Source organism: Amblyraja radiata, chromosome 3, assembly GCF_010909765.2.
Source record: "Amblyraja radiata isolate CabotCenter1 chromosome 3, sAmbRad1.1.pri, whole genome shotgun sequence".
Lineage (NCBI taxonomy): Eukaryota > Metazoa > Chordata > Chondrichthyes > Rajiformes > Rajidae > Amblyraja > Amblyraja radiata.
The window spans coordinates 87,520,058-87,540,302 of record NC_045958.1 but is presented as its reverse complement, the minus strand read 5'-3'; the positions used below and the strand labels follow the sequence as shown (position 1 = coordinate 87,540,302).

Here is a 20,245-nt window from a genome sequence, read left to right as displayed (position 1 = left end):
ATGATCCCATTAAAATGTATATTTATGGCACAAACAATGGAATTCATATTTTTCAGTATTGTTATCAAGGAAAAGAAAGCAGTTCCAATTGTTTGATATTATTTGATATTGATATTGTCTCTCTCCCCTCCCTTACCCTCTCTCTCTCCCCCTCTCACATCCCCCCCCCTCCTCTTTTTGGCGGGGGGGGGCAAAGATGAAGATGGTGTGGGCCCAGAGGGGGTGGCGTGAGCCCAGCGGGGGTGGCGTGGGCCCAGCGGGGGTGGAGTGGGTCCAGCGGGGTTGGCGTGGGCCCAGCGGGGGTGGCGTGGGCCCAGCGGGGGTGGCATTGGCCCAGCGGGGGTGGCGTGGGCCCAGCGGTGGTGGCGTTGGCCCAGCGGGGGTCAGCGGGGGTGGCGTGGGCCCAGCGGTGGTGGCGTGGGCCCAGCGGGGGTGGCGATGGCCCGGCGGGGGTGGCGTGAGCCCAGCGGGGGTGGCGTGGGCCCAGCGGGGGTGGCGTGGGCCCAGCGGGGTGGCGTGGGCCCAGCGGGGATGGCGTGGGTCCAGCGGGGGTGGCGGGGGGGAAGATGGCTTGGGCCCCGCCGCAGTGGCGTTTGGTGTTGGGGTTACAGCCGCTGGGTTCAGATTCAGCCACTCCCCCCCCGGCGACGGGAGAACGGTCTCCTGGTCGCCAGGGTGGCCGTTGGCGAGGCGCAGACGCCGCGGATGGAGATGCTGGACCGGGCGGGCAGACATCGCACCCCGCAACCCGCAACCCCCCCGGAGAAATGGACACTCCCTTATCCCGCGGGACAGATTAGACCCCCTCATGGGTAGTTTGAACCGAGGATAAAAAAGACTCCCCCTCCTGCAACGCAATATTCCACTACTTACCTGGAGTAGACGACACGAGGCATCGAGCTCAATGTGTGGAGTACAAATGGCAGACTGATCCCGCCCTGGTCCACTGCGCACGTGCGGAGAGACGCCGTCATTTAGCGTGGCTTCCCCAACTGCGCAGGCGCGGATGGCCGCATTTTTTTCTCCCAAATCATCCAGCGGCCGGAACCAGAATTTTGAGCGCTTTTCCGACAAAGTAGAAACGATGATTTTTCTTTTCCGATTTTTTTAAAACATTTTTTTTCCCCGATTTTTTAACCGATTTTTTTTTTTCTCCCTCGTGATTTTTTCTTACTCTATCGAAAAAAAGGGGGGTGCGGTCGCACCCAGAGCACCTCCCCCTTCGGATGGCCATGGAGTATATGAGAAGCCGAATGAGGCAACTGAATGGAAGAAACCGGCATATTCTGTTTTGGTTTATGAGCCTGCTTCTGCATGTGACCATGGATTGCACAATTAAGCTTAACTACTTTTATAAGAAAATGTAACAATACTCTGTATTTTATTCATCTGCAGGAATCAGGAGAAACTAAAAAAGCCTTACAGAAAGATCAAAATTGGCTGGCTCAAATACAGAAGATACTTGGAGGCCAGGTACCGAAACATTCCATGTGTTCCATTAAGCCTAGCTTGCTCTTTTGCGTACCAAGTAACTTTCACTTACAGATTCATTAAGTAAACAAAACAAATACATTAAAGAGTAAATGAAGACATTCTGAATCAGCAACCATCATTTATACCAAAATAAAGCCACAAACATTGTTTTTATACGTTTATTTTATCTAGTACTTTCCTCAAATCATTTGTCAATCCTGCTTTCACAATTCAGCCCAATTTACCAATGTGATTTTATTTCTTACTGTGTGACAAAAATCCTTTGCCAGAATTCTTCATAATGTATTAGCTGGACATGTGAATAATCTCACAAAGTAGCCAGTTGGAAATGAAATTCTGAATTAGCAGGCCCTTTGGCACAACTCGTCCAAGCAGACCAGGATACCCTATCTAAAAGGCCCATTTGCATGTTTGACTCGCATCCATCTAAACCTTACCTATCCATGTATCTGTCCGAGTTTTTTTTTTAATGCGTTTATAGTACCTGCCTCAGCTACCTCCTCTGGCAGGTCATTCCATATACCTGCCACCCTCTGAGCATTAAACACTCCCAAAATGTCATATAGTTTACAAAAAGGATGTTATAGTGCCAGTGTATGATGCAAGAACCAGCAAGGTTGCTGTCTCCAAAAGGTCGGTTGCATCAACAAAGATGGGTCATAGGCAACTGTAAAAACGGGACCAACCACAAGAAGTAGCCCCTTTAGAAGTAGCCCCTGCAACCTCACACACTCCATATACGCATGGAACACAGACTCTTCCAGCCCGCAAAACTGGCAGGCGGCGGGCGAGTCTGAACCGCGAGATAAACAGATTGCACGGGACTCCTCGGTGCAGTACCCTCCACTCCTGGTCCCTGATGTAGAGGAAGAGAATCCCTGCATCACGGACCCCCACCGGGGGCCTCTCGCGACCAAAAGGCAACACAAACCGCCACTTTGTGTCCGGTCAGTTGGCGAGGAAGTGCAGGGTGTGGAATAGGAATCCGTACAGGATACGCCTCCCTGCGTCTCGGAGGGAGATGAAGGGTGTCGAAGAAAGGTGGCTCGGGTAGTGTGGGACCGGCTCCCAAGAAGGATTTTGGTGCCTGGGTCCAACGAGTACTTCTGGCTGAGCGGGGGTTTGCTCAGCCGCAAGTACTCCACACGTTCAAGCATCCCCGGTGGGGCGGGACAAGGGCCTGCCGTCATCCTCCGCCGGCGGAGAGTGGCACTGGTTGATGGCAACCAAGTTCGAGACTCTCAGCTGGTCCCGGTAGAAGCCGGGCATCCTCTGAAGGACAGCACAGCTGACGCCCACCATCGGTATCCGCGTACCTCCTTGAAGGCAGTAGCCCCGTTGGAAAAAGTGCGTTGCCAGCACGTGCCAACTGGGAGGACGCCCAGAGTACAGGTATCTGCAGGGTCCTGAGGCGGAGAGCCGCCACCTGCATGTGAATGCACACCGGCGATTGACCTCCCTCTTCGATCGGGAGACTCATGACCGCTGCAGAGACCCAGTGCTTTCCGTTGCCCCAGAAGAAGTCCACCAACTTCCTCTGGATGATCCCAGCAAAGGTGGTCGATGAGACCAAGGTGGTCCCAGAGTTCCGAGCCAAGTGTTGGGCGAAGTGGTCACCATTCGACGCTTGGTGGTGCCGGTGTAAAGGAGGCCACATGGGGAACACTGAATGAAATAGATGTGGTTAGAGAAGGTGTATGTGAATCTATATCTAGACAGAGGTTCACTTGCACCACCTCTGAGACAGAGGTTCAAGCGCATCTCCTCCTAGGCATAGGCTCATATGCACATCCTGAAATCCCATTTGCATCTGATGCTCTTGATGTGGCCTCCTCTTCCCTGTGCCCCACCTGGTATGCACACATTTCTCCCAATACCGCACCTCCTTCCCCTGTCACCTGACACATGTATTCCTGTAAGTATTCAATCAATTCATCTGGCTTCATATTTCATACCTTTTCACTCCTTATCTCTCTATCTTTCATCTCTTTCCCATTTCTGGCCTTGGTCTATCCATCTGCTAATCAAAGTCAGCCTCACCTGCATCCACATATCGGGTCAGCCAGCAGCCCTGCAGAACATGGATAAACCATGTTTCAGATTGTGGTTGGGGAGAGAATGCTGGAAGAGAGGTGAGGGCAGGACAAAGTCTGGCAAGTGATGGGTGGATGCAGGATTGTGAGGTTTTGACTGGCAGATGATTGGACACAGTCCAGAGATGAAAAGACAAAATGTAGTGAAGGAAGGCAATGTGTCGCCCAACATGTCATTCTCCAACATTCCTGTCCACAACATCATTCTCTGACATATCCTCCACATTCAACATAATCCCAGCTCCAGTCACATCGTCCCATCCCCAGCCCTTTTCTCCCTCGGCAACTCCTTGCTTCACTTATCCCTTCCCATTCAAACCACTCCATCCCCTGGTACTTTCCCCATCAATTGCAGGAAATGTAATACCTACCCCTATTCCTCCTTCCTCGCATGGATCCAGGGACCCCTGCAGGCCTTGCAGCTGTGCCTACCTCATTTAATCTCATCTACTGTTCGAACCATCACGAACCATAGATTAGACGATCGTTTTGCTGAACATGCACTCCATCTGCCGTGGCCTGCTGGATCTCCCGCTTGCTAATCATTTTAACTCCTATACTGTACTGGGCCTCCTCCATTACCAAAGTGAGGGTACACACAAACTGGAAGAACAGCATGTGATATTACATTTGTGCAGCTTACAACGCAATGGTTTAAACATTGAATCTCCCATTTTAGATAACTAACCTACACATAATTGACCTTCCCCCCCACCCCCCTCTTTTCCCCATCTGGCTCTTGTGGCGGAGCCTAACGGCAGCGGCTCGACTGCAGTCCGTTTGTCTTTTTTTTAATTTTTGTCTCGTTAAATGTATGTTTTGACTAGTTTTATTTATTTTTTTAGCTGTGTATATGTGTGGGGTGGGAGAAACTGCTAATCTCTTCCCTGTACGGGGACCCAACTCCTCCCTGTCGTTGGGCCTAACATCGCGGAGCCGGCGGCGGCCTCCGGCCGGGACTAACCTAAGGGCTCCAGTTGCGGAGCCTGCGGACCTGCCATCGTGGAGCTGGCCGTCTTCGGAACGGGAAGAGCTGTGGAGGCGCGCGGCTGCGGCCCAACTTCGGAGCTTCGGAGGCTCCGGCCGCAGGCCCGGTGGACAGGAACATCGTGAGCTCGCAGGTCCCTGGTGGGAGACCGCTTTTCGGAGCTCCCGCAACAGCAACTTCTCCCGCCCGGAATCGCGGGGTTAAATGACTTGGAGCAGGGCCTAACATCGCCCGGCGTGGTTTAACGGCCGCGGGACTTACCATCGCCCGCCGGGGGCTTTAACATCGGGAGCCCCAGTCGCCTCGACGCTGCAGTTGGACTGCTGGACCGCGGGAGAAGAACAAAGGGAAGAGATAAGACGTTTGCCTTCCATCACAGTGAGGAGGTGTTGGAGATTCACTGTGATGGATGTTTGTGTAAATTGTGTGGGTCTTGTTTTTTTTTTGTAATGTTAAGACTGTAGAAATGCAATTTTGTTCAAACCAAGCTGTTTGAATGACAATAAAAGGCATTCTATTCTATTCTATTCTTTCCTGTGTCCCACCTGCAGGCACAATCATTTCTCACTTTTCTCTTACCCCTGTCCCCTTCTACTTACCCGGCTTCACATTTGTACGCATCTTCTCTCCTTATCTCATTACCTTTTGTCTTTTCATATCTGGCTTTTTTCCAGCCATCTACCAATCACACTCCACCACTCACCTGTATCCACCTATCACTTCACAGGCTTTATCCCTCCCCCATTTCACTTCCAGCTTTCTCCCCCTTAGAACAATCAGTCTGAACCTGAATCATCGCCGATCCTAGTTCCCCAGAGATGCTGCCTGACCCGTTGAGTTACTCCAGCAGTTTGTGTCTTTTTTTGCAAATCAGTATCTGCAATTCCCGTGACTATGTTAAAAGTAAATTGTGTTCTTGACTTGCAACCAGCGGAAGCAACCCATCAATATCTGCCTTTTCAAGTCATTGCGATTTTAAACATTTCCATGAGACCAACTTTTAATCTTTAAATCTCAAAGGAGTAACCAGATTTTACCAGATCCTTTCTCATCGAGTCATTTTTGCTGCACTTCCTCTGTGGTAAGATTCATCTTTCTGAGGTGAGGAAAAATTGCTGTGCTCAGTACACATATTGTGTAAAGACATCCTTATTGTATGCTGCAATTCCCTAGCTATTTGCCATACTAGTTGCTAGTTGTACATGCATGTTAACCTTATACACAATCCTCCTGAAGCATTTGTGTTTCTCAATCTCTGCCTTTTAAAAATAAAATTCTGATTTTCCATTCTACCTACAACAGTGAATAATTTCACACTTCCTCATTTATGTTTTGTTTTTACTCACTTATTTAATCTGCCTACATCCTTTTTACAAATACTTTTCCGCCACTTACAGTTCGCTTTACCACCTAATTTGACATAATCAGCAAACATGGATACCTTAATTTAGGTTGTTACGTGCTTTATCTTCTTTAGTTCTCTGTCGCATCCACCTCTACAAATTTGGATTATTGTACATTCCCAAGTGTTGTTTGTTATCATCATTCGTTGTTCTGTTCAACTATCTTGGGAATCTACCGGGGCTCACTTTCTCACTTTGCCTCTTGCAAAGGCTCCATACAAACCAAGATCTGCAACCACACTGTTGGTGTCCAGTGATTTCAATCGTTCTGTTTGTGTCTTTTTCTCTTTCAGTTGAAAGGTTTGCAGCATTCTCAAGGTCCTAAATAAATTTGCTGCAGTGTTTATAGGTTACGTGTGCAAGTATGACAGGCCACAGTCTAAGCATAAATCTTAAAGGGAAAAATAAAGATGGCAGTCCTCGATGCATTATAATAGTTGAAGATGGCTGCCCCTCCAGCAAGCCAATATAAAATAACTGCAGTAATGAGAAAGCTACAGCACTATAATATTATTAGTTGTTTATATTCAGCAATAAATGAGAACACCTGAAGAGTGGTTCATAGCTTTGTGACCTTTTCCGAGGGATTCACTTGCAGTCAATTCATGTTTTCCTCACAGCTGGACAGCTGTTTATTACCATGTCTTCCTGTATTCTGTACAATATTTTCTACAGAGACTGTGCACAGCTTGTTAGTGGGAGCTGAATATTGATTCAGAATCCTGTCGATGCAGAAAGAATGAAAAAATGTCCACTAGGGACCCTGCAAACATATTCCTATTGATATTTTCGTGCTGAGTGGAAAGCTGCACACTTGATGACAAGGCTGAGACTATCTTGAATCACAGACAAATCCTCAGAGAGTCCTGCTGTGACCTATGTGTTTCTTTTCTCTTATCAGTTTCCTTTATTAACATACTGTCTTCAGGAATACTGTGTCTGTCACAAGTGATTAAGAACAATCAATTGACATTCAGTGCTTCCAATTTGTCCATCGTATTTGACTCTTGATGTCCGTGTGCACTGAAGTTGGATTTAGCTAATACTGTGCAAGATCTCGATGACCTAATAATGTCTTTTTGAGATTATCAGTGACTCTCAGATTATCTATTTCTCTGCATTGCAATGTTTATAACAAGAGATTATCTTCATTTTTTCCAGAGAACTACACCGCTGTTGCATTCTATAGATAACAGTGGTGCATACTATATGTGTATTTTTGTATGTGTTTATACATGTATATCTATGGAAACTAGTCAGTTTCTAAGAATGTGATCACTGCTATCGAATGCATTTTTTATTGAGCTTGCTTCGGTGATTTTGAGGAGCAATTCAGGTCCAGTGACCAATTATACAAATGTATGAGGATGACTTCTGCCAGGAACTGATTTTCTCCCATGCAATTACCTATAGCAACCCTTTACGAATTTCTCAGCTTATGAATTTTACTTAAACACACTCTGCCTCAAATAATGTATTGAACTGTTGCCTTGACTCATGGTGTCAAATAATCTGCAAAGTGTGCTATACTATCCCCACACTGCTTTTGACGTCTGTTCCTTTCCCAAACATCTGATTGCAATCATTATACATTGCTTCGCAAGTAACAATGTTTGCTCCCCTCCACTACCTGCAAATATAAATGGGTAAATTTGGCACATTGAACAATGATACCTAAAACAGTGGATTTTATGAGGCTACGGACAAGCAATTTTTACAATACCTTTGAAAATGTAATGTTCAAGTTATCCACCTTTAGTTTTTTTTAGTTTATTTTAGATATACAGCGTGGAAACAGGTCCTTCAGCCCATTGAGCCCACGCCGACCAGTGATCACACATAGACTAGCACTATCCGGCATACTCCAGGCATCCAGAGAAAATTCACAGTCACAGGGAAAATGTACAATCTCCGTGCAGACAGCACCCATAGTCAGGATTGACCTCGGGTCTCTAGCGTTGTAAGGCAGCAGCTCTACCGCTGCACCACTGTGCCGCCCCTAAACTCAGAATTTTGTTTTGTATGGTACTGTATGCTTCTTTTGTTTTAGGGTCACGGGGCATGAAATAGGCTCTTTGATCCACCAAGGTTGTGCCAACCATGAAGCTCCCCCTTGCACAAATCTTGGATGGATGGATGGCAAGATATTTTAAATTACACTGTGGAATGGTGTTGAGAATATTCAGGTAAAGGGAAGTAATATGGTCGACTGAACCTTAGAGCGAAACAGCTAGATTTCCATGAGCTGAAAGATGGCAAGTGGGAATGTGGGGTAGCTTTATTCAGGGCATGACTCTGAAGTATAGGCAAGGAGCAAGCTTACACAGTGGGTGATGGTGACATAGTTTTCTACAAGGCCCAATAAAGTGGACGCAGTGGGCAGGATCAGTGGGAAACCAGGAGGTTAGGTAACTATTCAGACAGAGATGCTGTAGCTCCCATTGGGGAAGGTAGGGGTGCAGGTGGGAGTCTTTACTACAAATGTCAGGTGAGACCCTCAGCCTCAGAATGAATATTGAACATGGTCCAGTGTTATGGTTGGTAAAGGATAGGGTAAATTACAAATTGTATGAGTTTTTGAAAAACTGATTGGCTGCTAAGCAAAGGTGATCCCCACATGCCTGGAAACCCAGGAGATACATCTGTGGGACAGACCTGGATTGCTGCCCATGTGATTGAATCAGAGAATGAAAGGATAGAAACTGGAGTACTTCTTGGTATTTTTTATATGTCTGAAAGAACAACAACGACAAGAGAAGCAAGATTGGGGCAGCAATTGAGGGAGCGAGTGATATACTGTATAATATTAAAATCTAGGTAGTTCTATGTTCTTTTCCATAAGAGCACAAAGATAATGGGACAAAAATATAATTCCAACTCTGCAAGAACACAGCTGGAAGTACATTTATCAAACCTGACAGTTAGTAGATTCCCATCCATTTACTCTTTGACCCCATTCACAGGAACAGTACCTCAGCAAAACTCTTCCACAGATTTACCTGGCTGGTTCCTGGGCATATGAGGCCTGTCTTTGTTACCGGTCACATGCCTTTTCATACACTTGCCCCATTCCAATGATGACTAACACTGGGCCATCTTGAATGGGAAATCCAGGCTAAGTGTCTGCCCTGGCATCCATGACCATGTTCCACCGTTCCACCGTTCCCCTGTATGTGGCCAATGGCTTTCCCGCTTGTACCACTCACCTGACCTCCTGCCTTTCTACCAAATTGCCAAAAAAATCCATCTGACATATGCTCTATGACGAAAACCACAAGTTATTTTGTGATGGAACAAGTTGTGTCTTGGGAATATTTCCAACAGAGTTGGAAATATTCGTGTTATTAAAGTTATGCGTGCATTCCGAGTTGGGCGCCTCTGGGCTATCAGTGCAACAGACGGTTGGGTGCCTGGCAGGGACCACTAGGTGCTGTTGCCTTATTGTACTTGTGGGGTACAGGCACATAAGACTGATACTCTGGCAGACTCATTGAATTATTCAGATTGACAGTTTACATTTTTCATATGATTATATCCTTGGGCAGTGAAGCATAGGCTACTGCTCCTCACATTCTGGGATGCAGGTGGGCTTCGGAGGCACCAAGGTCTCCCTAGTCAACTGATATTTACATACCGGTAGGCTGCAGGTCAAACAAGCTCGACCTGTCTAGTCTGAGTGCTCATACTTGTGACTGGCTACAATTAATTTGATGACATTCCTTCGGCAACTTGCTGTACGATATTCGGCATCTGAAATTCATGCCACAGGGCTTGCAAAATCTTTATAGGAAGGGTCTTGGCAGCTTCACCACCTACTACGCATTACAGGTATATTGGGTTCTCTCATTTCCATAAGAACACAGCTATAAATAGAAAATGAAACAAGGGGAAGATTTAATCCAAGGTACACAAAATTGCTGGGGAAACTCAGCGGGTGCAGCAGCATCTATGGAGCGAAGGAAATAGGCGACGTTTCGGGCCGAAACCCTTCTTCAGACTAATCCAAATGTCCCTACAAAATGTATGCCCTTGGGCACTTTAGTCAATTCACCCTTAGTCAATTGCCCACCTGCATGTCTCTGGATTTCAACCAGCTCCTCTGAGAAAGTAAGAAACAAGGCCCAGGGACAGGGATGTATCAACTTGAAATGTTGGACTCTCTTCACTGCCTGACCTGCCAAGTATATCTTGCATTTTCTGTTTATATTCCTGCCTTGTAGGTCATGTTAATTGAATTAGCCTTGTTTGATTGATGCAAGTTCAAGAACAATCTGGCTTCAGGTTTGCGACAGATTATCTTAATCTTTGTAATATTCCATGTAATACAATCTGGAAACTTGTTTCTACTTAATGTTTCAACAATGCATTTCCTTTTCCTAGTTTTGAGAACTAGCACAGTTATGCCCACTATGAATTGTAATGAGATGAATGATTTAAAGTGAAGTGAAATCATAGATTGACACAAAATGTTGGAGTAACTCAGCAGGACAGGCAGCATCTCTGGAGAGAAGGAATGGGTGATGTTTTCAGTCTAGGCCCTTCTTCTGACTGAGAGTCAGGGGAGAGGGAGTCTAGAGATGTGGAAGGGTAAGGTTTGAAAATGACAGATCATAGCAGCCTATGATAAAGAAATGTAGAATGTTTCATTATTATCTGAGGTGACAGTAACAAGGAGGCATACAGTCAGTAAAATTAATCAGAAGGACACTGAAACTAGTTGGAGAACTAGGGTGGTGGCAAGTCAGAGAGAGAGGGAAAGCAAGGGTTACTTGAAGTTACAGAAATCAAAATTCATACCACTGGGTTGTAAGCTGCCCAAGTGAAATATGAGGTGTTGTTCCTTCAAATTGCATAGGGCCTCATTCTGATAGTGGAGGAGGCCCAGGACAGAAAGGTCAGTATGAGATTGGGAGGGGGAGTTAAAGTGTTTAGCAGATTGCGTTAGCCTAGGCAGACTGAGCGAAACGATCGCCGAACCACTGCTTGGTCTTGGCATCATATGAGTCCACACCTGGAACAGCGAATATAGTAGATGAGGTTGGATGAGGTGCAAGTGAATCTCTGGCTCACCTGAAAGGACTGTCGGGGTCCTTGGACAGAGTAGAGGGAGGAGGTATAAGGAAAGGTGTTGCACCTCCTGCGGTTCCAGGGGAACGTAACTATGGAGGGGGTCGTTTGGGTGGGAAGTGATGTTAGCCAGGGAGTTGCGGAGGGAACAGTCTCCGCAGAAAGCGGAAAGGGGTGGAGATAGGAAGATGTGGCTAGTGGTGGGATCCCGTTGGAGGTGATGAAAATGTTGGAAGATTATGTGCTGTATGCGACGGCTGTTGGGGTAAAAGATGAGGACTTGGGCACTCTGTCCCTGTTGCAACTGTGGGAAGGAGGAGCAGGAACGGAACTGCAGGATACCGAGGAGTCCCGTGTGAGGGCCTCATCTGTGATGGAAGAGGGCAACCTCCGTTCCCTAAAGAATGAGGATATCTTGGATGTCCTGGTATGGAACATCTCATCTTGGGCACAGATGCGGCATAGATGGAGGAATTGGGACAGAGTCTTTGATTGAATTGATTGAATTTCCTTTATTGTCATTCAGACCTTTCAGTCTGAACGAAATTTCGTGCCTGCAGTCATACATACAATAATACAATAATAGACAACAGAACAGACAGTAAACACAAATTAACATTCACCACAGTGAGTCCACCAAGCACCTCCTCACTGTGATGGAGGCAAAAATCTTAGGGCTGCAGTCTCTTCCCTCCTCTTCTCCCTCTGCGCTGAGGCGATACCCCACCGGGCGATGGTAAATCAGTCCCGCGGCTCACCGAGCTCCGCGAACGGGCCGGTTCAAACACCGCGGCCCTGGGTGGTCGAAGCTGCCGCCCTCCAGACCAGCGGACGCAGCTGTTGACGGAAGTGCACTGGCCCGCGGCCGAACCCCGGACTCAGGCCGCCGCCGCCAGAACGCCGTCTCAGCCACCGGAGCACCGTTCCAGCCCCGAGCCGGGTCGCCCTCACGTGAGCGTCTCAGCCCCGCGCCAGGCCGCCCTCACGGGAGCGCCGTTACCCTCGAGCTGGGCCGCCCCCACGGGAGCGCCATTCCACCCTCGAGCTGGGCCACCCCGACGGGAGCGCCGTTACCCTCCATTTGCAGGCGGCAGGGTGGGAAGAAGTGTAGTCTAGATAGCTGTGGGAGTCAGTAGGTTTATAATACAGGTACACAACCTTTCATCCGAAAGCCTTGGGACCAGACACTTCTCGGATTTCGGAATTTTTCGGATTTCAGAATGGAAGATTTTTAGCGTAGATTAGGTAGGTAGCGCGGGCGGCTTGAAAAGTCTGGAGCGGCTGCCTCCTCCCTGGAGACCGGGGAATCATTGTAAATCATTGCTTAAATGTTAGTCAGTTAGTTTGGAAGGATTTTATGTGGTGAGGGGGGGTGAAGGGGGAAACTTTAATTCTTAGTCCCCTACCTGGTCGGAGAGGCGGGGAGCGGGCAATGCCTTACCGAGTCGCCGTGCAGTAAGCTCCGGAGCGCTGTGGCCGCCGACTCCCAACATCGCGGAGCTGGGGCTGCGGGCGTCCGGCCGCGGGCGACGCCGGATGGAGCTCCGACCCCGGCAACTCTACCCCTGGCTGCGCGGCGCTCCAAATCCAGCGCCGCCCGCGGCCGGACGCCCGCAGCCCCGGCTCCGCGATGTTGGGAGTCGGCGGCCACAGCGCTGGGATACCAGCGGGGATCAGGCAATGCCTTACCGGGTCGCCGTGTGGTAAGCTCTGGAGCGCTGTGGCCGCCGACTCCCAACATCGCGGAGCTGGGGCTGCAGGCGTCCGGCCGCGGGCGGCGCTGGATTTGGAGCGCCGCGCAGCCAGGGGTAGAGTTGCCGGGGTCGGAGCTACAACCGGCGCCGCCCGGGGCCGGACGCCCGCAGCCCCAGCTCCGCGATGTTGGGAGTCGGCAGCCACAGCGCTCCGGAGCTTACTGCACGGCGACCCGGTAAGGCATTGCCCGCTCCCCGCCTCTCCGACCAGGTAGGGGACTAAGAATTAAAGTTTCCCCCTTCACCCCTCCCCATCACATAAAAGCCCTCCAAACTAACTGACTAACATTTAAGCAATGATTTACAGATGTTTAAGTGTCTCCCCGGTCTCCGGGGAGGAGGCAGCCGCTACAGTAGTACAGACCTGGGTTGACCGTGGGTCGTTTCGGGTCAAGTTTGGCGCCAAACGCGAGCTTTGGTGTGCAGACGACATCCTGGAAAAAATGTCCGGTTTTCGGAGCTTTTCGGTTTCCGGAACTCCGGATAAAAGGTTGTGCACCTGTAGATGTAAGAGAAGTGAAATTAAATCTTGTTTGCATTGATATTTCAGAGGAATCTTGTATGAATTGTTTAATCGTGAATTCTTAACCAAAGAATCACAAAATAAAAGATTGATATCTGTAGCAACTTATCAAAACTGAGATTCATTTTTTAACACATTGTTGCATCTGAATAGATTAATATGTAGGCTAAAAGAGGAATGCGGTAATAAATTAGATGTTCTAATACCGGATGTTAATAAAAACAGGCTTTACAATTCTACAAAAATCAGCACATGTTTATTCATAAAGCTTGTGTTTGACACGCTTTCAGTTGCAAGCTTTGAGCACCTATGGACAACTTGTTGGGATTCTCATGTGGTACTAACTAGCTTCCTCTTTCATACAACAGCAGAAGTGGTGCAGTGAAGATTAAAGTTTGATTGCTATGGTCATCTGCAATGTCTTGACAAAGGCTCTTTTAATTCAAATAATTTATATGTCAGTATTTTTTTCAAATACCTTTAACTGAAAAGAGAGCTAAAGAAATTTTAGGTTGCATCATAAAAGATATTAATATTCCAAAGGTAAAAGTCAGTGAACATAATCCATTGCTGTGCTTATTCTCTCTTGTGAGAAAAAACAATTCCCTTTTACTTCTCCAATTATTTTAACTAAATCAAGATCTTGATAGAAATTACATTGGTATGTTTGATTATGCAGTCCAAGATATAGTGTCTTTCTGTGCCACTGAGTGCAGAATCTCTGAGGTAATTGCCCAACAGTATTGATTTAATTGCCTAGGTTTATTTGTGGAATCCTAATTATTGACTGGAGGAAATTTAATGGAGCAGTCTTTATGAAGATTGGGAACTGCCGCTTCTGCTGTTGGACATAATGTACTGCATCGTGTCCCCTTGGATCATTTTGCACCATTATTTTATACCTTATTCCACTATGACAACACAATAACATTTAAAAAGTCATCCTCCTTATTTTCTAATGGCTGATCTATCTTTCTTTACTGGCAGGTTGAACGGTAGCACAGCACCAGTTGCTCTGTTAAATGTTTATCCACTATTGCACTCAGGGAAAATTCAGCAATCATGGTGAATAAGATGTCCACCCTAGGTACATTACAGAAAGGAATTAGACTGCTGAGACAGCAGTAGCATCTTTCACATCTTTGAAAAACTATGTAAGCTTAGCTCTGTATTTCCCCAGTAAAGTCTAAGTGAAAACTTCACAAACACTGGAAAAAAAAAATGGTTTGTGGCATTTAATAAATATTTATGTTGGTTGAGAACTAGTTTGCACTCCGGAAACCAGATACTTGGCAGGAACTCGGATCGATAGGTTATCTAATCTAAAAGGCCGGAGCTCTACTACATTCTTCATCTTTGCCAGATATAAAAAGGAGGCAGAATCCATCATGGCCCAGATTTTCTATTCAGTGCAAAGTAATAATGGTGGCTCTTCGTTAGGCAGACTGGTCCGTCCGACAGACTTAAATCATTATTAATGCAGCAGTGACATTCTCTTCAGTGGGTGTGTAATCAGCATGAGGAGGGGAAATGCAATGAGAGTGAAGATTTTGTATCGGCACAAAAGTGGGCTTGGTCCATTTCTAAACTGGTACAAATGTATAATTTCCAGATCAATGTCATAAGTCGTAGGAGCAGAATTAGGCATCAAGCCTTCTCCGCATTCAATCACGACTGATCTATGTTTACCTCTCAACCCCATTCTCCAGCCCTCTCCCCGTAACCTTTGACACCTTTACTAATCAAGAACCTGTCAATCTCTGCTTTAAAAATACCCAATGACAGCTGTCTGTGGCAATTAATTCACAGATTCACCGCCCTCTGGCTGAAGAAATTCCTCCTCATCTCCTTTCTAAAGGTACGCCCTTTTATTCGAAGGCTGTGCCCTCAGGTCCAAGACTCTCCGACTAGTGGAAACATCCATTCTACATCCACTCTATGCAGGCCTTTCTCTATTCAGTAAGTTTCAATGAGATCCCCTTTGTCCTTCTAACTCCAGCGAGGACAGGTCCAGAGCCGTCAAATGCTCATCATACATTAACCCAATCATCCGTGGGATCATTCTTGTGAACCTCGTCTGGACCCTGTCCAACACCAGCACATTCTTTCACAAATATTGGGCCCAAAACTGCTCACAATATTCCAAATGCGGTCTGACCAGCACCTTATAAAGCCTCAGCATTACATACTTGCTTTTATATTTCAATCCTCTCGAAATGAATGTTAACTTTGCATTTGCCTCCCTCACAACTTGAGTTTGAGTCAACCTGTAAATTAACCTTTTGGGAATCCTGTACCAGCGCACCAAAGTCCCATTGCATCTCTGATTTCTGAATCCTCTCCCCATTTAGAAAATAGTCTATGCCTTTATTCCGTCTACCAAAGTGCATGACCGTACACTTTGCTTTGCTCTATTGCATATGGCACTTTTTTCACTCACTCTCCCAATCTATCCAAGTCCTTCTGCAGACTCCCTGCATTCTCACCGTTACCTGCCCCTCCACTTGTCTTCGTACCATTTGCAAACCTGGCCACAAAGTCATCAATTCCATCATCCAAACCATTAACAAAGTGATGAGTTGTGGGAGGGCTTAATTTCGACTTCCAACCAGTGAACAGCACACTTCCCACTAACAACAATAATGAATTTATTTGGCAAGAGAATGCCACTCCCTGCGGCTTCCCTGCTGAATTCACAGGATAAGAGTGACATCCTTTAACATTAAAGCAAAATTTGATCAAGAGTGGATGAAAGAGCCATGATAAAACTGATAGGCTGGCCCTTGCAGGAGGAAGCGCTCCATTGTTTGGGATAATAATTTCACAAAGGAAAGATGGTTGTGGTTAATGGAAGTCAATTGTCAATCATCCCAGCCCTAAGATTTCGCTACTGGAGCTCCTCAGGGCAGTCGTATGCTCAGATATCTTCAGCTGCTTCATCACCGAATGACCTTCTCTCCATTTCTAAGATCAGCAACTGGGATGTTTGTGTATCGAAACAACATTCAGGCGAGTGCTGACAGGGAGCAATTTTACGTTCATGTAACACAATGACCATCTTCTTCTTCATTCGTGTGGCGTGCACAGCCTGAAGTTGTAGGACAACTTGTTCTATTTGATCTTCCGTTTGTGCACGCCGAGTTGATTGCATTAGTCGAAACAGGGCGGACCACGTGAAGGTTGCAGCTTCCACCCCACAATGACCACAACCAGCAACCATTTACTGTAATCTTAACCTCTACAATCAAAGAGATTAGCACATGCTTGGGAGCTCCAGCATTTCCCTCCAAGTGCATGTCATCCCGACTGGAAATATATTGCCTTGTCCTTCATTGTCATTGAATCTAAATACAAGAGATGGTGACTCCCATAGAGCTGCAGTGTTTCTGGCCAAGGTGTTCCCACGGAGCAGGTGGATAGAAAGTTCCAGGAATGGGGAGGGGTTGCTCTTAGGTGTTTGCAACTTGTGGTGTTTCCCCGTTTCTGCTGTCATTTTCATTCCAGCTGGTAGGTGCTTTTGAGGAGGTTACTGGAGGAAGTAAATGTTAGGATGCTGAATGTTGCTTTGATCAGCTTAGTTTATTGTCATATGTACCAAGGTACGGCAAAAAAAATGTGTTGCATGCTAACCAGTCAGCAGAAAGATAAAACATGATTACAATCGAGCCATTTACAGTGTATAGATACATGATATGGGAATAACGTTTGAAGTGCAAGGCAAAGTTCTATAGTCCGGGGGTCACCAAAGAGATAGATAGTAGTTCAGCACTGCTCTCTGGTTGTGGTAGGATGATTCAGTTGCATGATAACAGCTGGGAAGAAACCTGTCGCTGAATCTGGAGGTGTGCGTTTTCACCAAAGATCTTAGAGCGGAACAAATGGTCCACTCCTGCAAAATCCAATGGACTGACGTGTAGTACGCAACGGAGCGTAACTTCCGCCATTTCAGTAAACCCGACCCGACTTTGGTTATGCCTCTCTCAGTGTATCAGCGTTGCGGGGGAACAGGTTGTGTGTTTTTAAATGTTTTAAATGTTTTTTTAAATGTATATATTATTATATATATATGTGTGTGTGTGTGTACTAAATATATATATATAAACACATATATATTTGTTATACACACAAATTTGATACACACATATAAATGTGATATAGATGCATATAATTATACAACACACACAAATATATATTTTTCTTGTTTTTATATATATATATAAACGCATATATATTCATTATATATATGTGATGCATATGTGTGTGTGACATATACGTACATAAATGTATAATACATATATTCTCTTGTTTCTTTCTTGTGATCTCTAATTATTTGTTGAGCAACCTTTTTTCTTTCTTTCATTCATTCATTCATTCAACCTATCTCTCTCCCTCTACGAAATCCTAATATTGTGAATAAAATATCAATGAACACAAAGGCCGGCGCGACTGGATCACGGGTTTGGTTTAGTCCGGGGTCGGCAACCTTTTTTGCATAGGGGCCAGGGCCTTCTGGGACTAGCTGCAGCTCCCAAGTCGCCTGCGGGCCCCTGGTCTAGCTGCAGTTCCGCTGTCCGGTCCAGGTTGCTGCTCGCAGCTAACCGAGCTACTGAGTGAGTTGCTGGCATGATCCCCCGACCCCTTCATTCTCAACACTCCTGCCCTCCCCGCAACTTTACCCCTGACGGCCCAGCCATGCTAACCCGGGCCAGATTCCCCACACGCTGTGCAAAGAACATAGGCACATTTTGGCTTTTTATTGCGACTTATGGATTATGCACCAACCCACTCAATTTTAAATAATTCAACATCGAAATTCATAAACAAGGATAACACTTTTTATTTCTGTCATTCATGGTAACATATACATAGTTGACATTTATTTTGTGTGCGTGATATACAGGGTTGTAGTGTTTCGAATATCAGCTAACCAATGACGGCAGTTCTTTGACAAGTACTCCGTAGTTCGGTGTAGGAAATCTTTTCGACGAGTATTCTGGTGACAAGTATTGACAGGTACGTAGTTCAGCATAGGAGGTCTTGTCGACGAGTATTCTGGACCCACTGTCGACATCTGAAATTACAGAAAATATCATATAGGATTAACTTATAAGAACAAATTTGATTATAACTACATACCTGCAGAATGGATGAGATATCACTTAAATGCAAACATTGTTTTCAGGGGTGGGGAGAGACATGTATATTGAAGACACATTTTTCCCTCTATGTCAATTTATCTTAACTGTAGAAGAGCTTATTAAAATCTTCTTACACTAGCATGCATGCCTTACAACAAGAACAAAACAAAAAATGTACAGCAGGTGCATAAATCCTTGTAGGAGGTGGGGCAGGTTGACAGAGCGATTAATGAAGCTAATAGGATGCTGGACTTATTAACAGAGACATTAATATAAAAGTAAAACAGTGATGTCATATAATATAATACATTGTGTTCAAGAAGGAACTGCAGATGCTGGAAAATCGAAGGTACACAAAAAAGCTGGAGAAACTCAGCGGGTGCAGCAGCATCTATGGAGCGAAGGAAATATATAACGTTTCGGGCCGAAACCCTTCTTCAGTCTGAAGAAGGGTTTCGGCCCGAAACGTTACCTATTTCCTTCGCTCCATAGATGCTGCTGCACCCGCTGAGTTTCTCCAGCATTTTTGTGTACCTAATATAATACATTGTTGGGATCATAAGAATAGAATTGTATATTGTTATAAGTATATGGTTACAGGCATCATACATTGGGAAGGAAATGAAGGCTTTAATGTGTGCTCGTGGCATGTCGTTGTTCCCTTAGATATGGGAGCTGCACAAGTGCAACAGAGTCTAGATCAATGATCATACCCCTTCTACGATCTTTCATCTAGATGTTCAGCTGAATTTGTATGAGAGGCTGAAAGAAATTACATTATTTAGCCTGCCCGATCTCTCCCACTTGATAGCTCAGATGGTCGAGTCCTGGCAACGAGTCGACTATCTGAGCTGTAGGGAGAGATCGGGCAGGCTAAATAATATTTTCACTACACGACAGAAAGTAATACATTTTTTCTCACCTTTCGTTTTTCGTGGGGAACCTGCAAACAGGTCGGGTCGTCTACATTGGCGATTTGAGCAAATTATATCGAAGCAGTACGCTCTGCTTGTAGGTGATGCCACCATAACAGAGGCCGGTTACGGGAATGTCGCTGAAGATTACCCATCAGTTACTACGGCTTTTTCGAGGAGTGAACCATCTTGCTCCACTCTAAGATCTTTGGTTTTCACACTTCTATACCTTTTGCCTGATGGAAGAGGGGAAAAGATGGTGTGGTATGGGTGTTTTGGCAAATATACAGCACTTTCTGTGTGGGCTGAATGGCCTGTTTCCATGCTGTATGATTATGACATTGAGAAAGTAAAATATAATGAGGGCACTAAGAAAAATAAGGATTTTTTAAAATTAAATATTTTTATGTTATTTTCTTAGATATGCAACCCAGAGAGTTGTGAATTTGTGGAATTCTCAGCCTCAGAAGGCAATGGAGGCCGATTCACTGGATGTATTCAAAAGAGAGTTAGATAGATCTCTTAGGGCTAGCGGAATCAAGGGATATGGGTAGAAGGCAGGAACGGGGTACTGATTGTGGATGATCAGTCATGATCACATTGAATGGTGGTGCTAGCTCGAAGGGCCGAATGGCCTACTCCTGCACCGATGAACTATGTATTAATGTATCTATGAAAGATTGAGATTTAACTCTTGTGAAAGTAACTTCTTGGGCCTAGTGGGTCTCTTCATGAATAGGCAAGCCTTTTCATGTGGACCTGAATCATAAGATGGATTGTCACTCTTTTTTCCTAGACGAGAAAACTTGAGGACATAGGTTTAAGGTGAGAGGAGAAAGGTTAAAGGAGACCAGAGAGACGATTTTTTCAC

The 20,245-nt window shown here is 45.8% G+C and overlaps 1 protein-coding gene across 6 annotated transcripts in view; it reads left to right on the top strand.

Annotated features, from left to right (window-relative positions):
• The window catches only part of cntln (centlein), a 392,762-nt gene that overhangs the window by 359,025 nt on the left and 13,492 nt on the right, over nucleotides 1-20,245 (top strand). For all 6 annotated transcript variants that reach the window (XM_033018258.1, XM_033018259.1, XM_033018260.1 and 3 more), the window contains exon 26: nucleotides 1,396-1,473. In XM_033018258.1, the coding sequence (XP_032874149.1) occupies nucleotides 1,396-1,473 (78 nt within the window). The remainder of the gene's footprint in view (nucleotides 1-1,395; nucleotides 1,474-20,245) is intronic.